General features: G+C 47.6%; 1 protein-coding gene across 1 annotated transcript in view; it reads right to left on the bottom strand.

The window, feature by feature from the left end:
* Positions 1 to 12991, bottom strand: part of zmiz2 (zinc finger, MIZ-type containing 2) — a 48605-nt gene that overhangs the window by 6423 nt on the left and 29191 nt on the right. The window contains 1 exon segment of the mRNA XM_046290298.1: positions 3234 to 3349. Coding sequence (XP_046146254.1) covers positions 3234 to 3349 — 116 coding nt within the window.

The raw sequence follows: 12991 nt of genomic DNA, 5'->3' as shown, positions 1-12991 counted from the left end.
ATTCAGGCCAAAGAGTTCAATCTTGGTTTCATCAGATCAGAGAATCTTGTTTCTTTTCTCTGTATATATCAATGATGTTGCTCTTGCTGCGGGAGATTCCCTGATCCACCTCTACGCAGACGACACCATTGTATACACTTTCGGCCCGTCATTGGACACTGTGCTATCTAACCTCCAATCGAGCTTCAATGCCATACAACACTCCTTCCGTGGCCTCCAACTGCTCTTAAACGCTAGTAAAACCAAATGCATGCTTTTCAACCGATCGCTGCCTGCACCCGCATGCCCGACTAGCATCACCACACTGGATGGCTCCGACCTTGAATATGTGGACACCTATAAGTACCTAGGTGTCTGGCTAGACTGCAAACTCTCCTTCCAGACCCATATCAAACATCTCCAATCGAAAATCAAATCAAGAATCGGCTTTCTATTCCGCAACAAAGCCTCCTTCACTCACGCTGCCAAGCTTACCCTAGTAAAACTGACTATCCTACCGATCCTCGACTTCGGCGACGTCATCTACAAAATTGCTTCCAACACTCTACTCAGCAAACTGGATGCAGTTTACCACAGTGCCATCCATTTTGTCACTAAAGCACCTTATACTACCCACCACTGCGACTTGTATGCTCTAGTCGGCTGGCCCTCGCTACATATTTGTCGCCAGACCCACTGGCTTCAGGTCATCTACAAGGCCATGCTAGGCAAAGCTCCGCCTTATCTCAGCTCACTGGTCACGATGGCAACACCCATCCGTAGCACGCGCTCCAGCAGGTGTATCTCATTGATCATCCCTAAAGCCAACACCTCATTCGGCCGCCTTTCGTTCCAGTACTCCGCTGCCTGTGACTGGAACGAATTGCAAAAATCGCTGAAGTTGGAGACTTATCTCCCTCACCAACTTCAAACATCAGCTAGCTGAGCAGCTAACCGATCGCTGCAGCTGTACATAATCTATTGGTAAATAGCACACCCATTTTCACCTACCTCATCCCCACAGTTTTTATTTATTTACTTTTCTGCTCTTTTGCACACCAATATCTCTACCTGTACATGATCATTTATCACTCCATTGTTAATCTGCAATATTGTAATTATTCGCCTACCTCCTCATGCCTTTTGCACACATTGTATAGACTCCCCTTTTTTTCTCTGTGTTATTGACTTGTTAATTGTTTACTCCATGTGTAACTCTGTGTTGTCTGTTCATACTGCTATGCTTTATCTTGGCCAGGTCGCAGTTGCAAATGAGAACCTGTTCTCAACTAGCCTACCTGGTTAAATAAAGGTGAGATAAATAAAAAAAATAGTCAGAGTCCTTTAGGTGCCTTTTGGCAAACTCCAAGCGGGCTGTCATGTTCCTTTTACTGAGGAGTGGCTTCCGTCTGGCCACTACCATAAAGACCTGATTGGTGGAGTGCTGCAGAGATGGGAGAACTTTCCAGAAGGACAACCATCTCCACAGAGGAACTCTGGAGCTCTGTCAGAGTGACCATCGGGTTCTTGGTCACCTCTCTGACCAAGGCCTTTCTCCCTCGATTGCTCAGTTCGGCCGGGCGGCCAGCTCTAGGAAAAGTCTTGGTGGTTCCAAACTTCTTCCATTTAAAAATGGAGGCCACTGTGTTCTTGGGGAACTTCAATGCTGCAGACATTTTTTGGTACCCTTCCCCATTCCTTCAACCTCATGGCTTGGTTTTTGCTCTGACATGCACTGTCAACTGTGGGACCTTATATGGACAGGTGTGTGCCTTTCCAAATCATGTCCAATCAATTGAATTTACCACGGGTGGACTCCAATCAAGTTGTAGAAACATCTCAAGGATGATCAATGGAAACAGGATGTACCTGAACTCAATTTTGAGTCTCATAGCAAAGGGGCTGAATACTTATGCAAATAAGGTTTGTTTTTATTTTTAATACATTTGTAAAATAAAAAAAATAAAAACTGTTTTCGCATTGTCAGTATGGGGTATTGTGTGTTGATTGATGAGAATGGTTTAACATACTTTTTGTTGTTGAATAAAGCTGTATATTAAAAGGAGTCTGAAGGCTTTCCGAATGCACTGTACATCCATAACAATGAGCCAATGATACACGATTTCACCTGGCATAGAAAATGTGCTCGCCAGGACACTGTTGTTCGAGACCGAATTTGAATATTGAAACAATTTTGCAAATGTCAGAGTGACAGACAGCAAGGTTTATACATATTTCAGCTGTTGAAACCTAAATATTAGTCTAGAAGAAATGTGAGATAATGTCTAGATTATTTTTATAGCGGAGATCAAGTTGATAAATTGCTTGGCTGGGTTGATGAGACAGTGGATTGCGCAGTCTGATGGAACAGATTAAATAGGCATTTTAACGTCATAGATTTAGCCAGTGGTTACTTGTGGAATAGAAACCAGCTGGAATGCGGTTTAACCAATGAGAATTCAGGATTAGACGCACCCGTTGTATATTGCTTAAATATATTATTCTAGTGGATGTATCACACTTACGCTGACCCTTTTTACAAGTAGCACATGTGTGAAAAAGCTGAATAATGTAAGCGCACAGTAATTTAGGAGCACAATGAAAAATATTTGAGATATTACATCTAGAATCCTTCAATCTTTCTAGGCGCACTGGTGCTCCTAAACACAAATTCTAGGTCACACAGCAAAATATTTAGGCGCATATGCGAGTAAAATGGTCACACTGTAGAGCCCTGTGCACATCATTTAGTAAATCCAAGGGAGATAATGGGAAGTCTAATTAAGACACGGCACCCAGAATATTGCGTGGTTCACATTCCGAACAGATAAACATCATGTGTATAGTTCGCTTTCCTGGACTGAAACAACTTTATATGCATATCGATTATATCAAATCAAACTAATTCATTCCATTAACTGAAAAAATAATGGAAAATAAATTAGAAGATTAAGTGCTCGTTTCTGGATAACATTTTTTGCCAATGCTTTCGAAGTATTTCAGAGTCCATTTGGACTTTCATGTTCACCCATTTCGTTCAGCTCTGCTGTTAACCATTAAGTGACCTAATTGGAGCCTGTGATGTAGGAACATCAGTGTGTACTTTGACCCTGTGTTTGTGTGTGTTTCTTCACTGCCTTTCTAACCCTGTCAGACATTAGGCCATTCACTTTCAGACCCTGACTGCCTTGAAATGGAATCTACCCCGGAACCATATCACTGTAGCCTGAGGGGATCTGTGTGTGTGTGTTTACCTGGTCCTGCTGGTAGATGTTAGGTGGTCCAGGGGAGGTGAAGTCTCTCAGGGTTGGAGTTCCAGGGGTGTTGGGAAACTCAGAGAAGCCTGACTGGCTGGAGTATCCTTGACCTGCTGGATGAACAACACACGACAGACAGGTGGAAGTCTTCTGTTGCAAAAAACTATTTCAATTGTAACTAATAGGAGGCAATATAATTAATTTGCTGTGCAGTACCAGTCAAAATATAGGACACACCTACTCATTCACAAGTTTGCCTTTATTTTTGACTATTGTCCACATTGTAGAATAATAGTGAAGATATCAAAACTATGAAATAACACATATGAAATCATGTAGTAACCAAAAATGTATATATTTTATATTTGAGACTCTTCAAAGTAGCCACCCTTTGCCTTGATGACAGCTTTACACTCTTGGCATTCTCTCAACCAGCTTCACCTGGAATGCTTTTCCAACAGTCTTGAAGGACTTCCCACATATGCGGAGCACTTGTTGGCTTCTTTTCATTCACGCTGCGGCCCAACTCATCCCAAAACATCTCAATTGGGTTGATGAAAGATTAGTGGAATATGTGTGGGTAGCTGGACAGGTAGGATGACTGACAGTGAAGGTGAACAGGTGGTCACGTGTCAGGTGACAGAGGAATGGATGAGACTGAGGCAGGAATTCCTTTAACCATAAAGTGGTATATTTACTGAGTAGTCTGTGGTGGATTCATGGACGCACATAACTTTTGGATCAGATGGAATTAAGGAAGTGAAAGCAGCGAGGTCAGGCGATGGCAATTTCCTCCTTTTATGGAGTTGAGATCTGTCGGACATTTCCACCTGACCTAATTAAAGCGCCCCTGGCCCAGCTGAGTAAATTGCAATGCATTAAAGGATTATTCCACCAACTCCATGGGCTTTTTCTACAGCCACCCCGGGAATTTGTTAAATTCCACACTCCTCAAAAAGGCTCATTGCTCCCCGTCCTCTGTCATCTCAGGGAGAGGAATTAGTCGGGCAACTGGCCGGATATATGTCCGGTTCTTCACCTGGATCTCCACTCCTCTAACACGACCATCGGTCCCAGGCATGGTCTTAGTTATACGGACCACCGGCCAGGAGGCTCGAGGCAGCTGAGGGTCCACCATCATTACTACTTGGCCAGTTTCCAGGCTGGCCATTTCTCTCCGCCATTTCCCTCTGTGCTGTAGACTTTGTAGGTAATCCCGAATGAATCGGGCCCAAAAATGGTCAGCTAAGATTTGGCTGTGTCGCCAACGGCGTCTGCCTACGAGGTTGGTATCAGCATACATGGCTTGAAGAAGTGACGCATCTCGGCATCCCATCAAGAGCATATTCGGTGTAACCGGATCGGGGTCAGCGATGTCTGCAGAGAGATTTACCAAGGGTTTGGAGTTCAGAATCCCTTCCACCTCTATCAGGACGGTCCTCAAGACAGTTTGGTCCCCCAGGACGACTCGTAAGGACGTCTTTACAGATTTGATCTCTCGCTCCCACGTTCCTCCAAAATGAGGAGCGTCCGGAGGGTTAAATTTGAATGAGATTTGTTGGTCCATCAGCTGATCCTGGAGGCTGGGTTCTATGGCTTGGAAGGCTTCCTCCAACCTGGCTTCTCCTGCCTTGAAGTTCGTAACTCTGTCAGCCAGGATCTCGTAGGGTTTCCCCCGTCGGGAGATAAACCGCCGTAGGGCCATGAGGAAGGCTTCCGTATCCAAACTCTCCAGTAGGTCCAGGTGGACACATCTGGTTGTCAAACACTTGAATAGAATGCTCCAGCGCTTTTCCACACAACGACCTAACTTGATCATCAAGGGGTCAAAGCAATCTACTCCTGTTGACCAGAAGGGTGGTTTAAGGAGGCGCAAGCGAGCAGGGGGTAAATCTGCCATTTTGGGCACCGCAGCTCCGGCCCGCCATTTCTGACATTCTACGCAGGCGTATTGGTGCTTACGAATGGCTCCTCATCCTCCAATTATCCAGTACTTCCGCCTCATCTCCCCATAGACCCTCTCTGGCCCTGGGTGGAGAAGCCGCTCATCATAACTCGAGGGTGTCTGGAGTCAAGCATAATTGGGTGGATAGCATCTGGGTCCAAAACCTCTGCTTGGCACAGCCTCCCTCCGACACTGATCACTCCAAGGATTGGATCATATTCTGGGGCAAGAGAGAGAAGACTGCTGTCCTTAGCCACTTCCCTACCGGCTTTCAGAGCTTTTAACACCTCAGGAAAGCGAACTGCTTGTGCTTGCTGGAGGAGTAGTGTATCTGCCGCGAGGGAGGTGGGTATAGAAGCCACCCCGTCTGAGGTCTGGTTTGTGGCGGCGATCAGATCCGGCAGTGTTTGAGATCGTGTTAGGTCAGGGAGAGCCGTTGTTGGTTCCGTAGAGATGCTGTAGCATTGGGCGGACTTCCTTAACTCATGAGCTTCAGTTGGTTGCGGAGGGGCCGCACGCCTGGGGGCTGTCGGCCACTCGTTCTCTGGTTGGGACAAGAATGGTGGTCCCAAGCTCCAGCGATGGGGTTGAGCCAGTTCCTGAAGGGTTTTACCTCTAGTAATAGCATAAACAATCCTGCTGATGACATCAACATACCTCCTGTCCTGGACTTCTGTTCGGTCTTGGATTTCCGCAATGAGAGTTCCAACGAACACCTGCAGGACTCCGACTTGAGCCAGGTCAATACAGTGGTCAAATCACTCCAGTAGATGACCCTTTGGATTGGCAAGGTGGGCTCGGCTCGCAAGGTAGAGGCCAACTGGGCTCCGGAAAGGGCAGCACTGAGTTCCAGGCATTGACAACTGCTTCTTGGGTGCGACCCTGGACCTGGCCATGACAAAGGAGACATGGGTGTGGCCTGCCTTATCCTCAACTCTAAGATAGGAAACCGCCGCATAAGCTCACTCCGAAGCGTCACAGAACACATGCAGTTCCAGGCATGATCCCAGTTGGTCAGCACAGGATGGTACATAACATCTTGGCATTTGGACGGCCTTGTCTCAGGATGGTAAGTTGGTGGTTGAAGATTTCCCTCTAGTGGTGTGGGGGCTGTGCTTTGGCAAAGTGGGTGGGGTTATATCCTTCCTGTTTGGCCCTGTCCGGGGGTGTCCTCGGATGGGGCCACAGTGTCTCCTGACCCCTCCTGTCTCAGCCTCCAGTATTTATGCTGCAGTAGTTTATGTGTCGGGTGGCTAGGGTCAGTTTGTTTATCTGGAGTACTTCTCCTGTCCTATTCAGGTGTCCTGTGTGAATCTAAGTGTGCGTTCTCTAATTCTCTCCTTCTCTCTTTCTTTCTCTCTCTCGGAGGACCTGAGCCCTAGGACCATGCCCCAGGACTACCTGACATGATGACTCCTTGCTGTCCCCAGTCCACCTGGCCATGCTGCTGCTCCAGTTTCAACTGGCCTGGGCCCTAGGACCATGTCCCAGGACTACCTGACATGAGGACTGCTTGCTGTCCCCAGTCCACCTGGCCATGCTCCTGCTCCAGTTTCAACTGTTCTGCCTTACTATTATTCAACCATGCTGGTCATTTATGAACATTTGAACATCTTGGCCACGTTCTGTTATAATCTCCACCCGGCACAGCCAGAAGAGGACTGGCCACCCCACATATGCTCTCTCTAATTCTCTCTTTCTTTCTCTCTCTCAGAGGACCTGAGCCCTAGGACCGTGCCCCAGGACTACCTGACATGATGGCTCCTTGCTGTCCCCAGTCCACCTGACTGTGCTGCTGCTTCAGTTTCAACTGTTCTGCCTTATTATTATTTGACCATGCTGGTCATTTATGAACATTTGAACATCTTGGTCATGTTCTGTTACAATCTCTACCCGGCACAGCCAGAAGAGGACTGGCCACCCCACATAGCCCGGTTCCTCTCTAGGTTTCTTCCTAGGTTTTGGCCTTTCTAGGGAGTTTTTCCTAGCCACCGTGCTTTTACACCTGCATTGTTTGCCGTTTGGGGTTTTAGGCTGGGTTTCTGTACAGCACTTTGAGATATCAGCTGATGTACGAAGGGCTATATAAATAAATTTGATTTGATTTGACATCAGAGAGCTCCGTTAACTCAGTTTCCCAACAGATCCATCGTTCCACTAGGTCAGCCGGGTGGATTGGTTCATCCCAGTCCCTCTTGGTCTGCCACAGGACCTGGACTAAGACTTTGGCCCATGTTGTGTATGGCAGGATATACCCAAGGGGATCATATTGACTGGCCAGGGTCCGATAGATGGTGCGCAGAGTGGGGGTTTCGGTACTCGGGAATGAGCGGTGCTTATACCCCAGGGTATCCGGTATGCAGCTCCACCTCAGTCCTAAAGTGGGCTCTTCTGGGTTAGCACCAGACTGCGTTAGCCATAGTTCACTGCTACTGGACCTAGCTTGTGGCGGGAGGTGCTGGATAACCTCCGCTCAGTTACTAGCCCACTGTCGGACCTCAAATCCCCCTTTGGACAGGAGATTCCGTACTTTATCAAGGAGTGCTTTCGCTTCAGCCGTGGATGGGATGCTCTGTAAGCAGTTATCCACATAGAAGGCATTTTCCACTGAATCCAATACTTCTGGGTCACTGTTTGGATGCTTCCGTGCGTGTCTCTGCAGAGCGTATGTCACAGCAAGGACTGCAGGTGGTGCCAAATGCCATTCATAGATTGTGGGCTCTGCATCTCGTTCCATATCTCGCCATATGAACCGGAGCAGTGTGGTGTCGGAAGGCAGTAAACAAATCTGATGAAACATGGCTTTGATGTCTCCACTGATGGCTGTAGAGTGCTGCCGGAACCGGAGAAGGACACCGAGCAAGGAAGGACCCAAGGTTGGTCCGGGGAGTAGACAGTCATTCAGGATTTGACCAGCAGCTTGGAATGAACAGTTGAAGACAAAAATCTATACTTCCCACCATGTTGCTGGATAACATGGTGAGGGAGATACCAGGATTCACGGAGTGCGTTTCCCTCTTCATGAGCTGTCACTTCCGTGACGTAGCCTGCCTTCACAAGGTTATGAATCTCTCGGTTATGAACTTCTGCAAGCTCAGGATTCTTCACCAGGCGTCGCTCCGTTCCACGCAGTAGTGAGAGTACAGCCTGTGTCGTGGTTGCCAGAGGAGGATGGTTGGGCACCCGTAGCAGTGGCCATCCATTTCAGTGGTGGTGGTGCTCTTCTCCAGGAGGTCCAATGCATAGGAGTCATGTTTCGAGCGAGTGACCTCCTGTAGCTTCCGGTTGGAGAAGGTGTCCATCTTCCAGAGCATCTCAACATTCCGAAGGAGGTCAGTGGCTGCATCTGGATTGCTTCTGGTGAAGAGAACTTGCTGTGACTGTACAGTTTGGGTGGAGAGAAGTAGATGGGATGGACCTTGCACAGCCCAACCCAAGGATGTATGGACAGCAATGGGCCCTCCTTCTGGTCCAGCTCGTATAGGCTCAGTCGGGGTGACGAGATGTGGGTGGTCTGACCCAAATCAGGATAAGTGGCGCTACTCTGGCCAGGTTAGGAAGAGGCAATCCTCATAAATGAAGATATTGTTTCTGTAGAACACTTACCGGGCAGAAGTGCGCTGTGAGATTCAAGCCATCTGCCGTGAAGGAATTGGTGATGTTATAGGCCACGTCCCTGTTTGCTGAAGGTGAAATGCTAAAGGTTACAGCAGAGCCTTTCATTTGGATAACATCATGTCGCACCGTTCTGAGATTAAGGGTCTCGGGGTCCCCTCCAGGTTAAGCTGACGGGTGGCCGCCGTGAGAATGATTGTTCTTTCTGACCCATCATCTAGAATTGCGAATGTATCAATGCTTCTCCCTTCACTTTGCCGAGTGACCGTGACCACCTTCAACATGACCCTTGGAGACTGGTTCTTCTGGTCGAGGTACAGCTCCTACCATGAGCATACTCTGCTCCTTCTGTGCTTGGGGAATTAGATCATGCAACACGGTGAGATGGATTTCTTTACAGTGGTTGCAGGGTTTCCTCAATGTGCAGGTCTCCGCCTTATGGCTACGGGCACACTTGTAGCATCGCTCGCCTGAAGTGATCCAGGCCTTCAATTGAGTTTGAGTGAGTTTTTTTTACCCTGGGGCATGAGCCAAGGATGTGCCCCTCACTATTGCAATATGGGCAGTAAGGCTGGAATTTGATGTTCTTGCTCTTGAGAGGGGTCTTCTTCCCGGGTTCCTCCCCGGCCTCACTATTTAAGTACATGGTAGTGGGATTTGGCCTTTTCTGTCCCTCCTGGCTTTCAAACTCCTTCCTTCCCCCGGTGGCTATGGCTGAGATTGTGGCCTGGTGAGCGATGCTCTTCGCCTACGCCTTCACCTCCAACCATGCGGCCAGGTCTCTAAGAGCATAGGTGCTTCTCGAGCCCTCTTTCAGGATGCCCTTATTCAAACAATGTTCAATGAAACTGTCTCTGAGGTAGACTGGAAGTTTGCTAAGAAGTCTGTCTACGTGGGAGCCACATTTCAGCTCGTTCCCGTTTTCTCCTTCAACGGATTGGAGCATCGAGGTCAGGGATTGGACAGCCAGGGAGAATTCTTGGAAGGCAGCATGGTCTCCCATTTTAATTGGAGACGTGTTCAGGATGTTGTTTAGTTCATTCTGGACTAGCTGACGTGGCTCACCATATCTCGCCTTCAGGGCCTGGAGAGCTATATATAGTGTATGGTGTTGTGGAGTGCATAAAGGATTGGGCCAGCCTGTATGCAGTGGGAAACCGCAAATGATCCATTAGTACTTGGTATTTGTAGCATTCTGACAGATGACTGTGAATACCCAGTAGGCTCTCCAATGCAATTTCCAAAAGGACAAATTCACTCTCCTTTCCGTTTTCAAAGTATGGCAGTTTGGGTCTGGGAATTCCATAGGCTGAGGCCACTAGAAGTTTCATAATGTTGGCTCCCTCTTCTGGTTGCGTGAAGGTTAAAACCGGGACTTCTGATGAGCCCACTGTGGCCTCATTGGGCCGGTCCCCTACTGTCCCAGACCCTCTATTTGTGGCAGCCGTGCTCCGTGTTGGCTGTTGATCCCGGAGCCTCCGGAGACTGTGTGCCATAATGTACCAGAGGGGCAGACAGGTCAGGTCCATGTGGAGGGGTAGTCAGGTCAACTCCCTGTTCGTTCCTCTCCAGGAAGGATGAGACCATCCGTGCCTCCTCCAATTCCCTTCTGACTTGACGGTGCCGTCGCTGCTGTGCCAGGTCCTTGGCAATGAATTCCCGTTCCTGTAGAGCTCTACGGGCCTGCACATCCAATTGGTGACATCGTTCATCAGCCTGTCGTTCCTCCTCAATCTGACGCTCAATTTCCTCCAAAGCTAATAGTTTCATCCTCTCTTGTAGGACAGCGGTCTGTGAATCACTGAGGGCTAGTGAATGGCGGCTGCCATGGCCACTTCTAAAGGGGTATCCACTGGTCGAACTCCCACCCCGTCCGGAGTGCTTCAACGATTTCCCATTAGTTAAGGGGTGAGCGGAGCCTGCCTCAGGAAGCTGTTCGACCTGGGAGTTATCTCCTCCATAGGTTCGTCATGTAGACCACTTTCCTGCTCCAAAGCAGTTTCCGGTCCTTGGCTCAAAGGAGATGGTTGATGGCTGAAACGTATAGTTGATCCAGCAGCACTTTGAGCTCTGGGGGGCTTGCTCTTTGATGTCGGAAACTCGACCACATAATCTTTAACATAACCAGGTGCTTGCCTGGTTCTTCTGGTGCTGCTGGTTGTTGAGGATGAAGCCTTTGTTGCTTTAGGCTTAGCTCCTGGATATTTCCTTTGTTCCAAGACCTTTCCCTCAGCTGCTCTCTTCTCCTCTCTTCTTCCTTCCAGTGGAGACAATTCTTCCCTCTCTGCCTCCATTTCACCAGTCTTTGGTTCAGTCATCATCCGGCTCGAAGGACCATTGAAAGATTAGTGGAATCTGTGTGGGTAGCTGGACAGGTAGGATGACTGACAGTGAAGGTGAACATGTGGTCACGTGTCAGAGGAATGGATGAGACTGAGGCAGGAATTCCTTTAACCATAACGTGGTATATTTACTGAGTAGTCTGTGGTGGATTCATGGACGCACAGAACTTCTGGATCAGATGGAGTTAAGGAAGTGAAAGCAGCGAGATCAGGCGATGGCAATTTCCTCCTTTCATGGAGTTGAGATCTGTCGGACATTTCCACCTGACCTAATTAAAGCGCCTCTGGCCCAGCTGAGTAAATGGCAATGCATTAAAGGATTATTCCACCAACTCCATGGGCCTTTTCTACAGTTGAGGTCGGGTGATTGTGGAGGCCAGGTCATCTGATGCAGCACTTCATTACTCTCCTTCTTGGTCAAATAGCCCTTACACAGCCTGGAGGTGTGTTGGGTCATTGTGCTGTTGAAAAACAATTGATAGTCCCACTAAGCACAAACCAGCTAGGATGGCGTATCGCTGCAGAATGCTGTGCTGGTTAAGTGTGCCTTGAATTCTAAATAAATCAGTGTCACCAGCAAAGCACCTCCACCTCCTCCTCCATGCTTCACGGTGGGAACCACACATGCAGCAGTCATCCGTTCACATATTCTGCGTCTCAAAAAGACACAGCAGTTGGAACGAAAAATATCAAATTTCCATTAGACCAGCTTTCCAATGGTCTACTGTCCATTGCTCGTGTTTCTTGGCCCAAGAAAGTCTCTTCTTCTTATTGGTGTCCTTTAGTTGTGGTTCCTTTGCAGCAATTCAACCATGAAGGCCTGATTCACGCAGTCTCCTCTGAACAGCTGATGTTGAGATGTGTCGGTTACTTGAACTCTGTGAAGCATTTACAGTGCCTTGCGAAAGTATTCGGCCCCCTTGAACTTTGCGACCTTTTGCCACATTTCAAGCTTCAAACAAAGATATAAAACTGTATTTTTTTGTGAAGAATCAACAACAAGTGGGACACAATCATGAAGTGGAACGACATTTATTGGATATTCCAAACTTTTTTAACAAATCAAAAACTGAAAAATTGGGCGTGCAAAATTATTCAGCCCCTTTACTTTCAGTGCAGCAAACTCTCTCCAGAAGTTCAGTGAGGATCTCTGAATGATCCCATGTTGACCTAAATGACTAATGATGATAAATACAATCCACCTGTGTGTAATAAAGTCTCCGTATAAATGCACCTGCACTGTGATAGTCTCAGAGGTCCGTTAAAAGCGCAGAAAGCATCATGAAGAACAAGGAACACACCAGGCAGGTCCGAGATACTGTTGTGAAGAAGTTTAAAGCCGGATTTGGATACAAAAAGATTTCCCAAGCTTTAAACATCCCAAGGAGCACTGTGCAAGCGATAATATTGAAATGGAAGGAGTATCAGACCACTGCAAATCAACAAAGACCTGGCCGTCCCTCTAAACTTTCAGCTCATACAAGGAGAAGACTGATCAGAGATGCAGCCAAAAGGCCCATGATCACTCTGGATGAACTGCAGAGATCTACAGCTGAGGTGGGAGACTCTGTCCACAGGACAACAATCAGTCGTATATTGCACAAATCTGGCCTTTATGGAAGAGTGGCATGAAGAAAGCCATTTCTTAAAGATATCCATAAAAAGTGTTGTTTAAAACAAGCCACCTGGGAGACACACCAAACATGTGGAAGAAGGTGCTCTGGTCAGATGAAACCAAAATTGAACTTTTTGGCAACAATGCAAAATGTTATGTTTGTCGTAAAAGCAACACAGCTCATCACCCTGAACACACCATTCCCACTGTCAAACATGGTGGTGGCAGCATCATGGTT

This window comes from Oncorhynchus gorbuscha, linkage group LG11 (genome assembly GCF_021184085.1).
Source record: "Oncorhynchus gorbuscha isolate QuinsamMale2020 ecotype Even-year linkage group LG11, OgorEven_v1.0, whole genome shotgun sequence".
Taxonomy (NCBI): Eukaryota; Metazoa; Chordata; class Actinopteri; order Salmoniformes; family Salmonidae; genus Oncorhynchus; species Oncorhynchus gorbuscha.
The sequence above is the reverse complement of the archived record's forward strand: the minus strand, read 5'-3'. Positions and strand labels throughout refer to the sequence as shown.